A 15,837-nucleotide genomic window follows, 5' to 3' on the forward strand; every position below is an offset into this window, starting at 1 on the left:
ATTCTAGCTCAAAATCAGTGCTTTGGTGTCAAGTGCATTTCTATGTGAAAAAAAAGTTTGTTGCATTTGCAGTGAATTCAGTAATATCAAAATATTTTTTTCTTCATTCGTTTTATTCTTTTATTCATTTTCTTTGTTTTATTCATTCATTTATTTTCTCCAATTTAAGGCCCTATTGTCATGATCATCAGCTGGAGTGCCCATGATCTCCAGCAGAGGGCACTCCACTCAGGACTCTTGCATTTGGTGTCCATTTCCATTCCCAACTCCATTTCCCATAATCCTGTGCTTAGGTCTAATCACCACCAGGTGTTCCCCATTACCACTCCCCTATATAAACTGTGTTTGGACTCTCAATGATTGCGAGGTCTTGTTTAGCCTGTCTTACATTTCTGAGCGGTTTTCCCAGTGTTTGTTCCTTCCGTGTTTGACTTTGGATTGTTTATACTGACTGTGATTCTCTGCTGCCTGCCCCGACCTCTGCTTGTTTCTGTTGTTGATTTTGGATATCCCTGTACATACATGACGCTGTTCCCCGATCATTGCCTGTTTGACCATTCTGATTATTAAACTACTGCAAATGGATCCGAACGTCTCTGACTCCACGTTACACCTATAACCCAGCAAACATTCACAGAGGAATTCGTGGGCCGGATTGGATGGATTTGTCCAGGGCTGATTTTGAACTCTTTTGCTGAATGTGTGGGCAATCAACATCTTTGTACTTTACTTACCTTTCACTTTGGTTACAGAGGAGTTTAAGGCAAACAAGTTTTATGAAGGGAAATTAAATCAGACATTTGATTTTTTCCCTTTCTAGTCACAAAAAGAGGCAGATAGATTTGTGAATGCATTTTATGCATGCATGCAAGACCTAATAGTACTAAATAGGCAAAAATGTACAATACACAACTAGATCTGCATGGAATTCTGTACCATATAATACAAGTATTCAACTTGACCTTACAGAACTATAGAAAAAAGTTCTTTCACAATTCATTTGATTTAACAGACATACACTAACAATGTTAAACATTATCAACAATGAAAAATAACTGGATCACATGCAATGTTATGAGCACAGGTGACAATGTAAAGAAAGGAAAGAAAAGGAAATTAAAGAAAAGTAGCAAAGTAAAGAAAAGTGGCCATACCCCAACAGTGCCTGCAATGAGCCTTTTAAATTGCTCCTTCTTTTTCTTCTCCCCTGCCTTTGATACAGTGGATTGTATGGTCTTCTGATCAAATTGTTCCAGGGCCTCAACATGGATATCAGGGATCTGATTCATGATAAAACGCAGCTCAGCATATCTAGGCCTCTGTATAGAAACATCAGAATGAAAAACTCTTAAATCATTGTTAATTAAATTTTTCTCACCAATGCGTTGTCACTACCATTTAAAGGTGAATTCAGTAGTACTTTAATGTTAATATCATTGTTCTTTGTGTACTTAAAGTAAAAAAAAATACCACAGTGGTGTTAGATGCCTCACTGCCTTCTATGTGGATCAGCAGAACCAACTCTGACTCAGGTAATTTACACAGACACTAGTGAGTTATAAGCCCCTTTCACACTGCGCGTTGGTCCCGGAAAATTGCCGTATCAGGTTGGGGACCTAATACAATTGCCAGGCTCAGTCGCACGTTATATTGCGACTCTTTTACCAGGTGTTTTGAAGGCAGATCAACATTCGCAATGAAAACATATGTGCAAACTGTAATGAAGCAGAGATCAGCTAGCTCCTCACTATCCAGGCTGAAGCTGAGATCATTCGCCAGCTTAAGTGAAAGCATTTTCGACTCGTACATTACACGTCACATCCTGTTGTCACTTGTCATTACGGGACCTTTACAGGTTGTGTGTGAACGCACGCACAGATTCCAGGAAATCACTGGCAGTGTAAAAGGGGCAAAATCTAGCAAACCGAGAACAATTATAATTAAAGATGTGATTAAACCACTGGTTTAGACTTAAAAAGATATGAAACAAGTTCGGTATTGATCAGTCTAAACATCCTTTCTATAGTAAACAGTAATTATAAACCTCAAATACAGTTCAATTAAATTATCCTTAAAGCATCAGCAGTAACAAAAGCTACATAGGACTTTGCAATTACATAGGAAAAGACATACGCTGGTATCCAGTAACTAATTTTCAGAATTGTCTAGAGTTAGAATGCACATAGCTCCTTTTTCGTCAATGGGTTAAACAACACTGCATGTATGCTGTGTGAAAATTCTGTCCAATTTATATGTTGGTCTGAAAAAAAAAGGCAGACTTTCTGACAAGTAGGTGGTGCTTATGGAAGAGCAAAAATTCAGCGCTTACCCCAGTTAACCGTTTAAACAAACCAGCTTTGAACATCTTTCTGTTTCTGACACCCACTTGTCACAAAGTCATTGTCAAACAGTATTTTAATGTTTTCAAACAGCTACTTGAAATTTTGTATTTACTTTGGAGTTTAACAAACAACACCAAATACTTAAAGACTTAATAAACAGCTCTGGGAAAAATTAAGAGACCATTGCAAAATTATCTGGTTTTGCTATTTATAGGTATGTATTTCAGTAAAATTAACATTTTTGTATTATTCTATCCACTACTAGCAACATTTCTCCCAAATTCCAAATAAGAATATTTGTCATTTAGAGCAGCGGTTCTCAATTCCAGCCCTTGCGCCCCCCAGCTCTGCATATTTTGCATGACTCTCTTTGTTAACACACCTGATTCAGATAATCAGTTTTTTAGAAGTGAGCTCTGTGCATGAACTGTGTTCTCATTGACATGGTCCCTAAACAGTATTCATTGCTTCTTACTCCCAAAGCAGGGGAAATCTGTTGAAGTTTACCTCACTTCGGAACATTCATTCACGGATTTGCGCTGTGCAACTTCTTCAAGTGTGACATTATATACCTGTGTAAATAAATACAATTTAAATTCACATATCGCACACTTCAACGCACTTTGAATGGAACATATACGTTTGCTTAGAACTGGAATCATGGCGGAATATCCAGTGATGTCCACTTCGCAGGGCACTTTAGTTAGTGTAGTACACTTAAGGTGTATTGGAACATACAATAACTACTGAAATAGTGTAGAGCTGGGGGGCGTGAGGACTGGAATTGAGAACCGCTGATTTAGAGCATTTATTTGCAGAAAATGACAACTGGTCAAAAATAACAAAAAAGATGCAGTGTTTTCAAACCTCAAATGATGCAAAGAAATGCAAAGAAGATGCCATTCATAATTCATTTTTAAACAACACAATACTAATGTTTTAACTTCAGTTCAGAAATCAGCATTTGGTGGAATAATCCTGATTTCAACCACAGTTTTCATGTGCCTTGGCATTCTCTTCACCAGTCTTTCACATTGTTTCATATAAAGTCACTGTTGGGTGACTTTATGCCACTCCTGGCACAAAAATTCAAGCAGCTCGGCTTTGTTTGATGGCTTGTGACCATCCATCTTCCTCTATCACATTCCAGGATTTTCAATGGGCTTCAGGTCTGAAGATTGGGCTGGCCATGCCAGGGTCTTGACTGCTGGTACTCCAACCACATTTTGATTTGACTGTGTGGCACAGAGTATTGTTCTGCTGGAAGTTGGGGAATATTATCAGAGCAGCAACAACAAATTTCACAGTGGGTGCGAGACACTGTGGATTGTAGGCCTTGCCAGGTTACCAGGTGTTGGGCAAAACTGAAACTGGACTCATCATAGAAGGTCCAATCCTTATGGTCTTTTGCAAACCTCTGCCTGGCTCTCCTTTGTTTCTCATGATGAAGGGCCTTTTTCTAGCTTTACGACATCAGCCCTGCCCCTAGGAGCCATCCTCACCGTGCACCGTTTTACAAATTTACATTTGGAAATACACATAAAAAATGTACATAAAAAATACAGTTTTACAAATTTCTAGCATTTGTAAAACTGCATTTTTCCACTTCAAAAATATATCTAAATTATGACCTATGCTCTCAATGTCAAATGCAGAAATGTTAATCCTTGCGTTGACCTCAAGGTTAGATTATTGTAATGCTTTATTGGGTGGCTGTTCTGCACGCTTAATAAACAAACTCCATCTGGTCCAAAATGCAGCTTATCTTGCTTATTACTTATAAATCCCTGAATGGTTTAGCACCTCAGTATTTGAACAAGCTCTTGTTACATTATAGTCCTCCACGTCTGCTGCATTCTCAAAACTCTGGCAATTTTTTGATAATTTATTTAGCGCCCAAATTCTGGAATAACCTACCTAACATTGTTCGGGAGGCAAATCTAGATTAAAAACCCATCTCTTTAACCTGGTTTACACATAACACACTAACACATTTCTAATATTCAGATCTGTTAAAGGATTTTTAGGCTGCATTAATTAGGTAAACCAGAACCGGGAACACTTCCCATAACACCCTACATCGTTAGAAGAATGGCATCTACGCTAATATTAGTCTGTTAGTCCCCTGACTGAACCTGGTTTCTCCCAAGGTTTTCTCTCCATTCTGTCACCGATGGAGTTTTGGTTCCTTGCTGCTGTCGCCTCTGGCTTGCTTAGTTGGGGACACTTCATTTCCAGCGATATCGTTGACTTGATTGCACAGATACTATTTAAACTTGAACTGAGCTGGATGATGACATCACTAAATTCAATGATGAACTGCCTTTAACTGAAAAATGAGTGTCTACTGTTGTATTTTTGAATTACTTGTTATTTGTGGGAGTTATTTCATATGTAATTTGTGCAGCAACAGTATTTCCTACATGCTCACAGCAATAAATAAAGGTGACTTTACTTGACACTGTCTTTCTGCCTGTAGAGCCAGAATTGAACCTTTCTTTTCCTCACTCAGAACTTTTATTTTAAACAGTTTTTTTTTTGGCAAGGTCAGTAGTTATTATTTGATTCCAATTACTTTTGAGGTACTACTAGCATTGTTTTTGCCATCCAGATGTCATATTGCTAGAGGATAGTGATGGCGTTCGGAGGACAGCAGTGGTTTTTATACTTTTCCTTACTAAATAAGATTTGGTTGAGGTGATCACCTAATCAGTATTTCATTAATCAGAATGAGGTGTGCCCGTGTTGGAATTCAATAGACACTGGAACAGACTGGCTACCATACAGAGATGCTGATTTAAGAACAATTTGGAGTGGTCTCTTATATTTCTCCAGAGCTTTTTCAGTTTATCATAGTTAATAATAGGCTTTAATAATATCTTTTTGCCACTGACAAATGACAAGATAATCAAAGCTGAGCTGGCATGACGCACTAGAGACTCGTAGATGAGCAAGGCCAGCTGAGTTAGCGCAGCATTGCAGCCCTCGTGTTGTCCATGCATCTGTAAACCCTTAAGTACACTGGTGTAGAGCCACGTCACAGCCTCCGGGAGCAGGTTACAGCCAAGCACCTGCAAAAGAATTCATCCACATATACACACAGAGAATTTTCATAAGGCAAAAGATTCAAAAGTAAAAGAGCTGTCAGTTTTAGAATGCAATTCTAATGATAAATGCAAACTGACAGAAATATTGTGGTGAATTGTCTGTGTTAGATAAAAATTATATTAAGAGGGAAAGAAAAAATCAGCACCTGTTTTAGCAAAGTCCAGCAAAGCACACTAGCACTCCGTTGACAGTTTATTGTGTCCTCCCAGGAAAGGGAGTTAAAACATATTGCCAGGAGAGTCATATATATATCCTAAAAAGGAGGGTGTAAAACATTTTAAAACAGTTCACAGAGCCCAACTATAGAAGCCAACTGATGGAGAGCACAAAGAAATATTCAGTTTGGAAGTTACCTCACTCTGGAGAAGGCACTTGCCCAATTCTGAGAGCTCATCTGAAGGTGTATTCATTTGAATTCCTTGTGAGGAGTCCACTGACACCATCTCCTGGTCTCCTAAAAAGAAGATGATTAAAAAAAAAAAAGAAAAAAAAACTTACAGTACCAGTTTAAAACTGAGAATGGTCCATATGAAAACACTGTAATGTGGACTGGATCACAGTATTAAACCAGAGACAACTGCAGGAGGTTGTCTGATTGCCGTGCATGTGTTTTAGCTGATGATGACATCATTAGCTCCAAAAACCACAGTTACAATTGTGAGTGAAAAGTAATTAGAGTTGCAAATTAATTGCTTATAATCTAATGTCTCTGTTAAAAAAATAGCAACACAAACTGTACTACCAAGGGATGACTCACAGATTTTACCCTGATTTAAGTGTGCAGACATTTAGAAACATTGTTTAATGTTGTGTCAGTAACTCTAAAGGCTGATTTTATACTTCTGCGTCTGACATACGTAGTAGCCTGCATACCGTAGGCTGTGCATCGGTTTTCATTTATACTTCTGCAGTTTTCCGCGTCGTTGTGTAGTATACACCCAAACCGCTAGTCTGCAGTGTCCACAGGCATGTTGCTTGTGTTACCCGCAGTACCACAACAAAAGCCGAAGAAGTAGCAGCTTGTCGGAGAAGCATCAGCCGTGACTGCGGCAAATAAATATCAAATAACAGATAATTTATTTATAACTACAAAAAAAGAGATGAGAACTGAATAGCATAAGATGGCATTCTTTCAATCTCCACAAGGACTTGTAACGTACCATGACAGAACAACAGTTTGTCGTAAACAACAAGGTGATGTAATGCTACATTTTATAATAAATGATAAGACACTTGATCTCTGGTTTGATTTATTTTAAATAAGAAGGTGTAACTGCAATATATTAAAGTGCAAATAACACACACAAGACTCAAATACATACAGAGGGAGGGGTACTGGCAGACCAATCACAGCCCTTGCGGTCCATGTAGATTTGACACACTGTGACATTTTTGAAGAGGTGCACGTCATTTTTGGAGTGGGCTGCATGTACTACGCACAACCTATGGCGTAGCTAAGGCGTAGTTTTGACGCAGAAGTATAAATCAGCCTTAATAGTCTTAGAATGGTCTAAAGCAGGGGTGCCCAATTCAGTTTCAGAACTTTGCAGAAAAGTAGCTCTCCACAAACAGGATTGGGAACCTCTAGTCTAAAGGTATGCATATGCTCTATATTGTGCCAGTATTCACATCGAATAAACGTTTACCACTGCCCTTTCTGGGGGAATATTGCTAACAGCAACATGTCGGTACTGTAAGTGGCCACCCCCACCTTTTTTAGGTCCTGAGCACCAAAAGTGCTAAAGCGCTATTGTTCTTGAAACGTTATTTATTTTTTATTTTGTTTCTTCTTCATCCATTTTTGAAGCCTTTGCCATGCTCGAAAATTCATGAAAATTTGCAGACATCAGAACTACAAAAAATTAAAAAGTTATGTAGTGCTTGAGCCTGGGCTCTACAGCGCCCCAAATGCAGGCTGTGGTTGGGATGAAGTTTCTCCGGTGTGCATCAAATTTGGTATGGTCACTGAAAACGTCATATAGGACAAAGTTCACTTGGTTTTATTTGACTTCGCCCAACAGAAAGTTAGCCATTTTGGATGGAATATGAGTTTTTATTTTGCCACACTGGTCTTACAATGGCTAAAAAATCATGAAAGTTAACAGATGCATTTGTCATTGGACATCTTTTGATTTGATACTGCAATTCAGAATTCAGTGCCTCATCAGCTCCTAGCACTCCCTAGTATATTTCGTCCCTTTGGAATATAAGAAAACTCACAAAATTGTGCACACTCATAGAGGACATTTAGCAACATTTAGCTATCCTCTGGTCATTTGTCTTTTGCTTAGCCAGTGGATTCCATAGCGCCCCCTAACATTTCCAAATGTATTTATCACTGCAGTTTTCACCAGTTTTGTCTAATATTCACAGGTTTGGGTGAGGACATTGTCCTCAACATGGCAAACATATTTCCTATTAACATTTATTAGTTACACCCAACAGGAAGACAATAATTTAGGAATGTTTGAAATGTCATTAAAACACTCCTCCTAGTGGATATATGTGACTGACTCCAAACCTAGGTAGAATCATGCCAAGACACTAAAGATGCTAAATTGCAAAGGATTTTTTGATATCTCAAAATGTGTTGCCATTGCCAAGCACTAAAAAAGAAAAAAAAGGACAAGAAAACAGGAAGTGTCCTATATATTCTGCATGCATCATGCGATTTATATAAAACTTGTCACACATGTTTGGCTTTGTGGGCTGATCACATTGATGTAGCTTGTATGGGTCATGGTTGTAGTGCCATCTAATGTAGTGTAAGGGAAACAGGTCAATTTAGCTCAAAAGGAATCATTTAAGATTTTAAAGGGAATTTGAACAGAATCACTGTTTCACGGCTGATTACTCAGCCATTTAACATCAAATCTGCACTGGATATTAATATCCAAAGTATAGTGAAAACACTATTAATTAGCACAGTAACAAGATTGGCAGTTTAAAACATTAACTTGTAAGCACAAAACACAAGATACTTCTCTTTTCAATATGAATAAGGCTTTATTAGATAAATCTAAGACATATAAACTAATCTAACACAAGTACAGGCACTCACATTCACACAAGTTGCAGGAGGATAGAAACTTAGGAAAGAATGGGTTTAAGAGAATGAAAATGTGAAATCCCAAGTTTACAGCAATATGTGAAATTGCATAGACACGAACAACCATCAATCAATCACTTAATTAACCCTCGCATTGAGTTCCTCAATGAGGTTAAAATTGTATTAGATACACCAGTACAGATGAGAGTCTGGAGGTAAAGTTACTTGCGTTGCCTGTGTAACGGGGGTTCCCTTTGTTGTCTTTGAAAAGGGGGTTTCCCGAGGTTGCTGATTGGCTGGAAGTTCAGTAGTCGTTGAAGTGACGTCTTGGGAAGCCCGTGGTTGGGCGTTGGCTGACGATGCGGAGTTGTGGGCTGGTTGAAGTTTCAGACGGGCACGCGAGGTCCGACTCGGAGACACGGCGTTACAACAACTTAACTCAGAACACGAAACTCTCAACGGAAAAGAAAAGAAACTAAAGTAAAAGAACAGAAGTAAAGTTTGACGAGACTAGGTGGTGTTTCTTCTCATCGTGGTGAAGTAGCAACTGGTGTGCAGGCCGAAGCATGCTGGAACCGCGCTCAGAGAACGCTAAAAGTGATGACTAAAAGCATGACTAAAAGCAAAAGCTAAAAGCAGGCTAAAAGCCAAAGCTAATAGCAAAAGCAAAAAGCCAAATTTGATGATGTCCTGAGTATTTAAACTGGCCTTTTGGCCACACCTCAAATGTTGTCTTGACCAATTAGATATTGTCTTTGCTTGGGGTATCATAAATCATATGTTATCTTATCAATCACATGGTCCGAATTTTCCCGCTCTTGCAGAGTATAATTTTGGACATGATTCCTATGATAAGAATATGATACATTTGACAAATAACTGATGGTCAGAAACGTTTCAAGCAAGAAGATTTGAACACACACATACTAAACATGAATATGAATACTTAAGCTATTCAATAGTTATTAAAAAGACATACACAGTAAGTGATTAGAAACATGATAGTCAAATGTGTGGGTTTCATAACTGATAAGGAGTTAAGCAATGGACTGATATTCCTTTAGAAGTCTTTTTGTGTTCATCTGTACAAGACAGTTTCTCTGCTTTTCTTTGACATAAGGATGTTCTGTGGAAACCAGAGGTTAAAAGGTCCCCTTAGGAATTTCAGTCTGGTTCTGCTAGGTGGGGGAAGTCAATCCAACGATCTTGTTTACTCTCATGAGTTTACAAGTGATGGTCAGGCTGTGCATCTCTTTGACCAGCAATCTTGATCCCTCTCCCCAAATTTAACAATCTTTTCTCTGAATTGAAATTGTCAATAATTGTTCTAATGGTGTTAATTTTGAAAGCTGTTCTGTGAAAGAGCTGGTTGGTTATTTTGCTTCAGACTGTGGTGCTAGGAGTTGATTTACAACATCCTGTTGCCTTTCTGAGGAATTCTGCTCCTCATGTTTCAACCATGGTCCTGATCGAATCTTTAATTTGTCTGGTTCGGGTCTGATACGCTACAAGTAGATAATGAATGTAATTTTTAACAAACTTTGAAACATCCCTTTTTCCTTTTTTTTTTTCTTTCTGAAATGCTTCAAAACTTATTTTAATGTCAATAAGGTACAGATTTAAAATTAAATAATTTGTATGTTTGAATTTTCATGCTCTTTTTCACTCACATTAGACTTTCTGCAATTCATGTGATATAGCAAGTTGTGCTCTGATTGGCCAGCTATCCAGTGCGTTGTGATTGGCTGAATGCCTCAAGCGTGTGATAGAAATGTTACACCCCTTAACATACTAAGCCGTCTCCCAGGCCAGCAACATGAGACTCAGTCCAGCTGCTATGCTTGTGCACATCTCATCATCGGTTCTCTTTTAGCAGTTCCTGTTTAGGAGTAACTGAATAACTCGGGATATTGGTTTATTTCGCATCAGATGGAGTGTAAGGCACGTTTATAAACCGAATAACTTAATTTGTGGATTAGTGCGTACTGGAGATGCGAACCATTTCAAACGATTCAGTTCGATTTGGTGAACTGGTTCGACCGGTTCACTAAGAAGATCCAGTTAAATAGAAAGATTTGTTCGCGATCCGGACATCACTAGACAAGACAAAACCAATAAAACCCATTACAAATTAGGCATTTGTTGCATCCAGTGGGAACATAATTACTGATTATACTGACTTATGCTGTCTTTTTACGCGTTGCATTGCATATTGCGCGGCATTAACATAATACCATGTCTGCATTTGTGATCTGAGAAACAATAAACAACAAGCCTACTCTACTGCTCAAAACTCGCATTTGAATCAATCACAGAACGGTCTGTAACAGAGAAATGCCTTAAAAAAATGTTTTCTCTGAAACACAAAAACGAAAATTGAAATAAAATTGATATTTTATGTTTTGAGAATGGTCAACCCTTTTCCATTCTGCAGATATTGTTTATTCTGGTTTGTGCATTGTAAATCACAAAGTCTACAAAATGTTGTCTGCCAAAAACCTGCCTTTTTTTGTCACGTCTGTAACGCACGTGTATTTCCCAAATCTAAAATAGCCTATAAAACATGTTCATAGAGGGATACTTTTTTGATGCCTGGACTCTGTTTGGGATTTAGAAAAACATAAAGAGATGATTAAATATATTGGTAATGAATACATTCTGTGAGAATTTATATTTCAGGTTTTGACTGCGAATGTCACGTCAGTAACGCTGGAATTGCCCGATAATGAAACTAAAAATAATTAAGCCTATATGATGTCTCGGGACAGTTTCTTATTACTGCAGTATATTTTTACATTTGTATTGCCAAAACGACTGCAGCGTTGCCGCGTACATTTAAAACTGAAAATAGTACAAAGCAACATAGGCTATACATTAAGAATAAAGTTTTTGTCTCTTTTGCAGATGCGCATCTCTTTCGCCAGTTTCTTTGTCTCTCTCTCTCTTAGAAGCGCCTCATCTTTCCTGAGATAAAACAAAAACATATTATATTGTATGTAATACTCTTTATGCCTATGCAGTTGCAAAAGCCAAACCCAACGAGGCATGAAAACACTTTGCCTAAACCTGCTCTGCAAGTCTGAAACCCTTATAAACTGTACATATGAAAGAGCAAGAGATTCAGACCTTTATTTTTCAACCCCCACAAGCTTTACAGAACTACCCCTAAACCCCAACCCCCTCCAGCTGAACTGAATTCAGTCGCTATGGTTGCTTATTGTAAAATGGACACGCTCTATCTAAAAAAAAAATGTAAAAAATGGTGTAACAAACCAGCAAACTGCAGAACACATTTGTATTAATCATTTTATATATTATTTTATTATATATAAATAAAAAAAAATAAAAAATGAAAAAACACCACAACCCGGGATTTGAACCTGTGTTGCTAAAATCATGACTAACTTGATAAACCAAACTTCCCTTCTCCAGACACGCTCTTCATTCATCTCACTTCTCAATAATAAAAATAACCGTGTCATCAAGCAGATAATTCTTGTGTTTATTGTGTTTAAATGCTGATCTTTATATATACAGTACAGGTCAAAAGTTTGGAAATATTACTATTTTTAATGTTTTTTAAATAAGTTTCTTCTGCTCATCAAGCCTGCATTTATTTGATAAAAAATACAGAAAAAAAAAATTAATATTGTGATATATTATTACAATTTAAAAGAATTGTTTTTAAATTTATTATACTTTAAATTATCATTTATTTCTGTGATGCAAAGCTGAATTTTTAGGATCATTATCACATGATCCTTTAGAAATCATTCTAATATGATGATTCATTATTAAAGTTGGAAACAGTTCTGCTGCTTAATATTTTTTCAGAACGTGATACTTTTTAAGGATACTTTGATGAATAAAAAGTAAAAAAAAAAAAAGAAGCTATGTTTTTAAAATATAAATATTTTGTAATAACAGTATACACTACTAGTCAGTAATTTGGGGTCAGTAATTTTTTTTCTTTCTTTTTTAAATAAAAACAATACTTTTATTCAGCAAGGATGTGTTAAATTGATAAAAAGTGACAGTAAAGACAATATATTATTAGAATATATATTATTAGAATTTTTTATTTTATTTTGAGTAAATGCAGTTCTTTTTAACCTTTTATTCATCAAATATATTAGACAGCAGAACTGTTTCCAACACTCATAATAAATCAGAATATTAGAATGATTTCTAAATGATCATGTGATAGACTGGATGTTACATGTGACACTGAAGGCTGGAGTAATGATGCTGAAATTCAGCTTTGCATCACAGGAATAAATAATTTTTTTTAAGTATATTCAAATAGAAAACTATTATTTTAAGTTGTAATAATATTTCACAATATTACTGTTTTTTTTCTGTATTTTTGATCAAATAAACGCAGGCTTGATGAGCCGAAGAGACTTCTTTCAAAAACATTAAAAATAGTAATGTTTCCAAACTTTTGACCTGTACTGTTTAATAACAATAGCATGGAGTAAGAGCATTTGTGTAAAGGTCTTTCTTTTAATTTTTGATGCGTAGACTGTAGCCTAAGACTATCCCACGTTTTTGAAATTAACTCACTGTAAATTTTCTAATGGTTTTTAAGTGTGTTACAATGTTATTTTATAATGTAACTGTTGTTTTACTTTGTCATTTCATCTCCATTTACAAACCAAAATTATACAATTACAGTCAGTTTGCAACCTGTACCTTTGCGCCAACTGGCGGTAGTTTCGCAAATAACTTTAACACATGACTGAGAACACGTAAACATGAGCACTGAGCTCACGCTGACCTCGTGGAGCTGATCGACTCCAAAATTGGTGAAACATTTTTAAATAGGTACTGTTTTTATAAATAAACTGCATATTTGAGTTTTAAACAACTACATTCTCGCCTGAAATACTTTTAAAACTACATTTCATGACACGATAACAGTAATATTTTGAAATTTTTGTGAATAAATGGTGGTTTAAATCACATTGCTGTGTGACCTCAACCAATCAGCATTTGTTTAGCGCCCAAGTCCCGCCCCTGAAAGTTCCGGACCTTGAAAAAGTACTACCTTGCCAGCAGGGGCTTTCTGAGGGGCAATTTTTTACCTGGAACTTTATTTAGATTGTGGTTCCTGCTGTGGAAACACATGGAGTACAAGCCCAAAGTCAATAGTTCCTGGGTAAAGTTCCAGTAAAGTTTTGGCAGTGACACAAATTTTGTGTTTTGCAAAGTTTGCTGATTCAGTATTTGTAGATTATTTTTCCACATGTATCTATGGTATAGTGAAAAACAATGATAAGCATATCTTTAGGTTTAAAGGCTTTTTCTTGCAGGACATTTTGATACCATTCTTTATTCCTGGCAGTGTTTCTGGGCAGAATTATGAGAGAGCCCACACATGCTTCACTGTTGGCACAACACAGGACAGGAGGAGATGGTCCTGGTGCTTGCTGGACACTCTGGGACATCCTGAAGACTTCTTCACTGCAGTCGAACTTAGGGCTGTGCGATATGACGATATATATCGGATTGACAAAATAAAAAGTCTATCATTTCACAACAACAGAGCTATATGCGTGTGCCATCTCTGTTTCTGTGTGAGATGGGCAAATTTTTTTTTGCCACTTTATTGGCTTTGAAAGATTAAATAAACACTTACAATAGATGGCCAACCAGAGTGTGCTTTCTACCGCTGCGAGTGCCACCGCGTCTGCAAAGTGCATTTGCAGCTTTTGACTGCTGAGTGGGGCTTTAACCACAAGCTTTGCCTCGCTGGTGTTACATTTGAGGCTGCAGTCAGCACAAAATGAAAGAAAAACACTAGTTAAAATATTTAATATTTGTAGGTGAAATTTTATTAGTATTCTTAGTTGGTTATTTTCGTTTCTTAGGTAGCTTACTTAAGTTATGTTCGTTTCTTAGAACGAATAAAACATGCACATACTTTGTTATTTGTTACCTCTACTTGGGGAAAAGATACCTGTCTGTACACTGATTAAAAAATTGTTGCGTGTTTTATAAATTATTTACATTATTTTAGTAAAACGTGAGGCACTGAATAATTTCACTCCCATTATTTAGTCCAAACTAAAACAAGAAACGAATAAATTAAACCTGGTCACGATTTAGCTAAATCATTGATACTGAAAAGATTGGACAGATTAATAAAATGTACTCACGTTTTAAACTCAAGTTCTCCCATCATAATCAACAAAGTGCACATGATGTCAAAAAGCTGCATTAAAATGCAGGAGTGTATTCTATTCCCTAAAATATCAGAGTGCAAGATTTGCGCATGATGCTGAGTGTGACGGACAACATTTATTCTTATTTGCCTACATATTTTTTCTTCATTACAAATCTTTTTTGGTTTTATTTTGTATCATTGCATGTAAAGATAATTAACTTTGTAATGCATATGCAAAATGTGAAACTGCAATCTTATTCGCAGTCTATAGCATTTTATAATTATTTGTACAAAAATATGTAAATTGTCCTGCTTTGTATCTTTTATTAGTGTATGGGATTTTTTTTTTATTTGTCAAAATCAACGAATTGGAGCGGCATCAGCCGTTAGATCATTTTAAAACGTCAAATAGCCTTTAAGGAATTCACACCTTTATCTCGACCTCCACAAGCTATACAGAACTACCCCAACCCCCTCCAGCTGAACTGAACTCGGTCTGTCTTTTGGGCTGTGAGGAACGATGTGTTGTCATGCTACTGGGTTGAAACATGCCTGCACTCACAGCAGCCTTACTCTTTTCATTCATTATTTTCCCACAGCCCATATTATTATTTTCACTAGACCAAAATAATAACAAATTATCAATTGATAATTAATCATTATTTTTGCCAAAATCATTGTTATTTGTGAACGTAGGCGTTTGCAGAAGGCTTTAAGACCAAGCGGAATCCTCCGTAAGCTGCTCCCGCTTCACAGCGCGGGACTCGCGCTAACTGACCCAACATTTGGCAAGGCAGGAAACATTCAGTCTGCCTGAAGGAAGACGTATTTCATTGTTAGTTAATGCTGTTAAATAGAGAGTAAAAAAAAAAAAAAAAAAACGAGTGTAGGCTATTCTTAAACTTGGAGCTCATTATATTGAAGTACCAATACAAACACCAGAAGCAACCTACACTCTCAGTGTTCTTTCACTGAAAAGTATGCATTTTATTTATTTATTCACAGGCTATATGGTTGAAATAGTAATATTTTAGTGGAAAACTTTACGTGCCATTGTTTAAAAAAATGCATCAAATGTTTCATAGACCTTCAGTTGTCATGCTTTAAAATCCCATGCCATTTGTAATTTCACTGTATTTTCACCTCCTAAATTACTACCCTAATTCTAT

At 36.7% G+C, this 15,837-nt stretch overlaps 1 protein-coding gene across 1 annotated transcript in view; it reads right to left on the reverse strand.

Annotated features, from left to right (window-relative positions):
• The window catches only part of LOC109079214 (exportin-5-like), a 33,823-nt gene extending 27,895 nt beyond the window's left edge, over positions 1-5,928 (reverse strand). Inside the window, exons 1-4 of the mRNA XM_042768340.1 lie at positions 5,804-5,928; positions 5,596-5,703; positions 5,276-5,413; positions 1,155-1,319 (exon numbers count right to left, since the gene is read on the reverse strand). Coding sequence (XP_042624274.1) covers positions 1,155-1,319; positions 5,276-5,413; positions 5,596-5,703; positions 5,804-5,893 — 501 coding nt within the window. The 5' untranslated portion in view covers positions 5,894-5,928. The remainder of the gene's footprint in view (positions 1-1,154; positions 1,320-5,275; positions 5,414-5,595; positions 5,704-5,803) is intronic.
• Between the last annotated feature and the right edge of the window lie 9,909 nt (positions 5,929-15,837).

This window comes from Cyprinus carpio, chromosome A13, assembly GCF_018340385.1.
Source record: "Cyprinus carpio isolate SPL01 chromosome A13, ASM1834038v1, whole genome shotgun sequence".
Taxonomy (NCBI): Eukaryota; Metazoa; Chordata; class Actinopteri; order Cypriniformes; family Cyprinidae; genus Cyprinus; species Cyprinus carpio.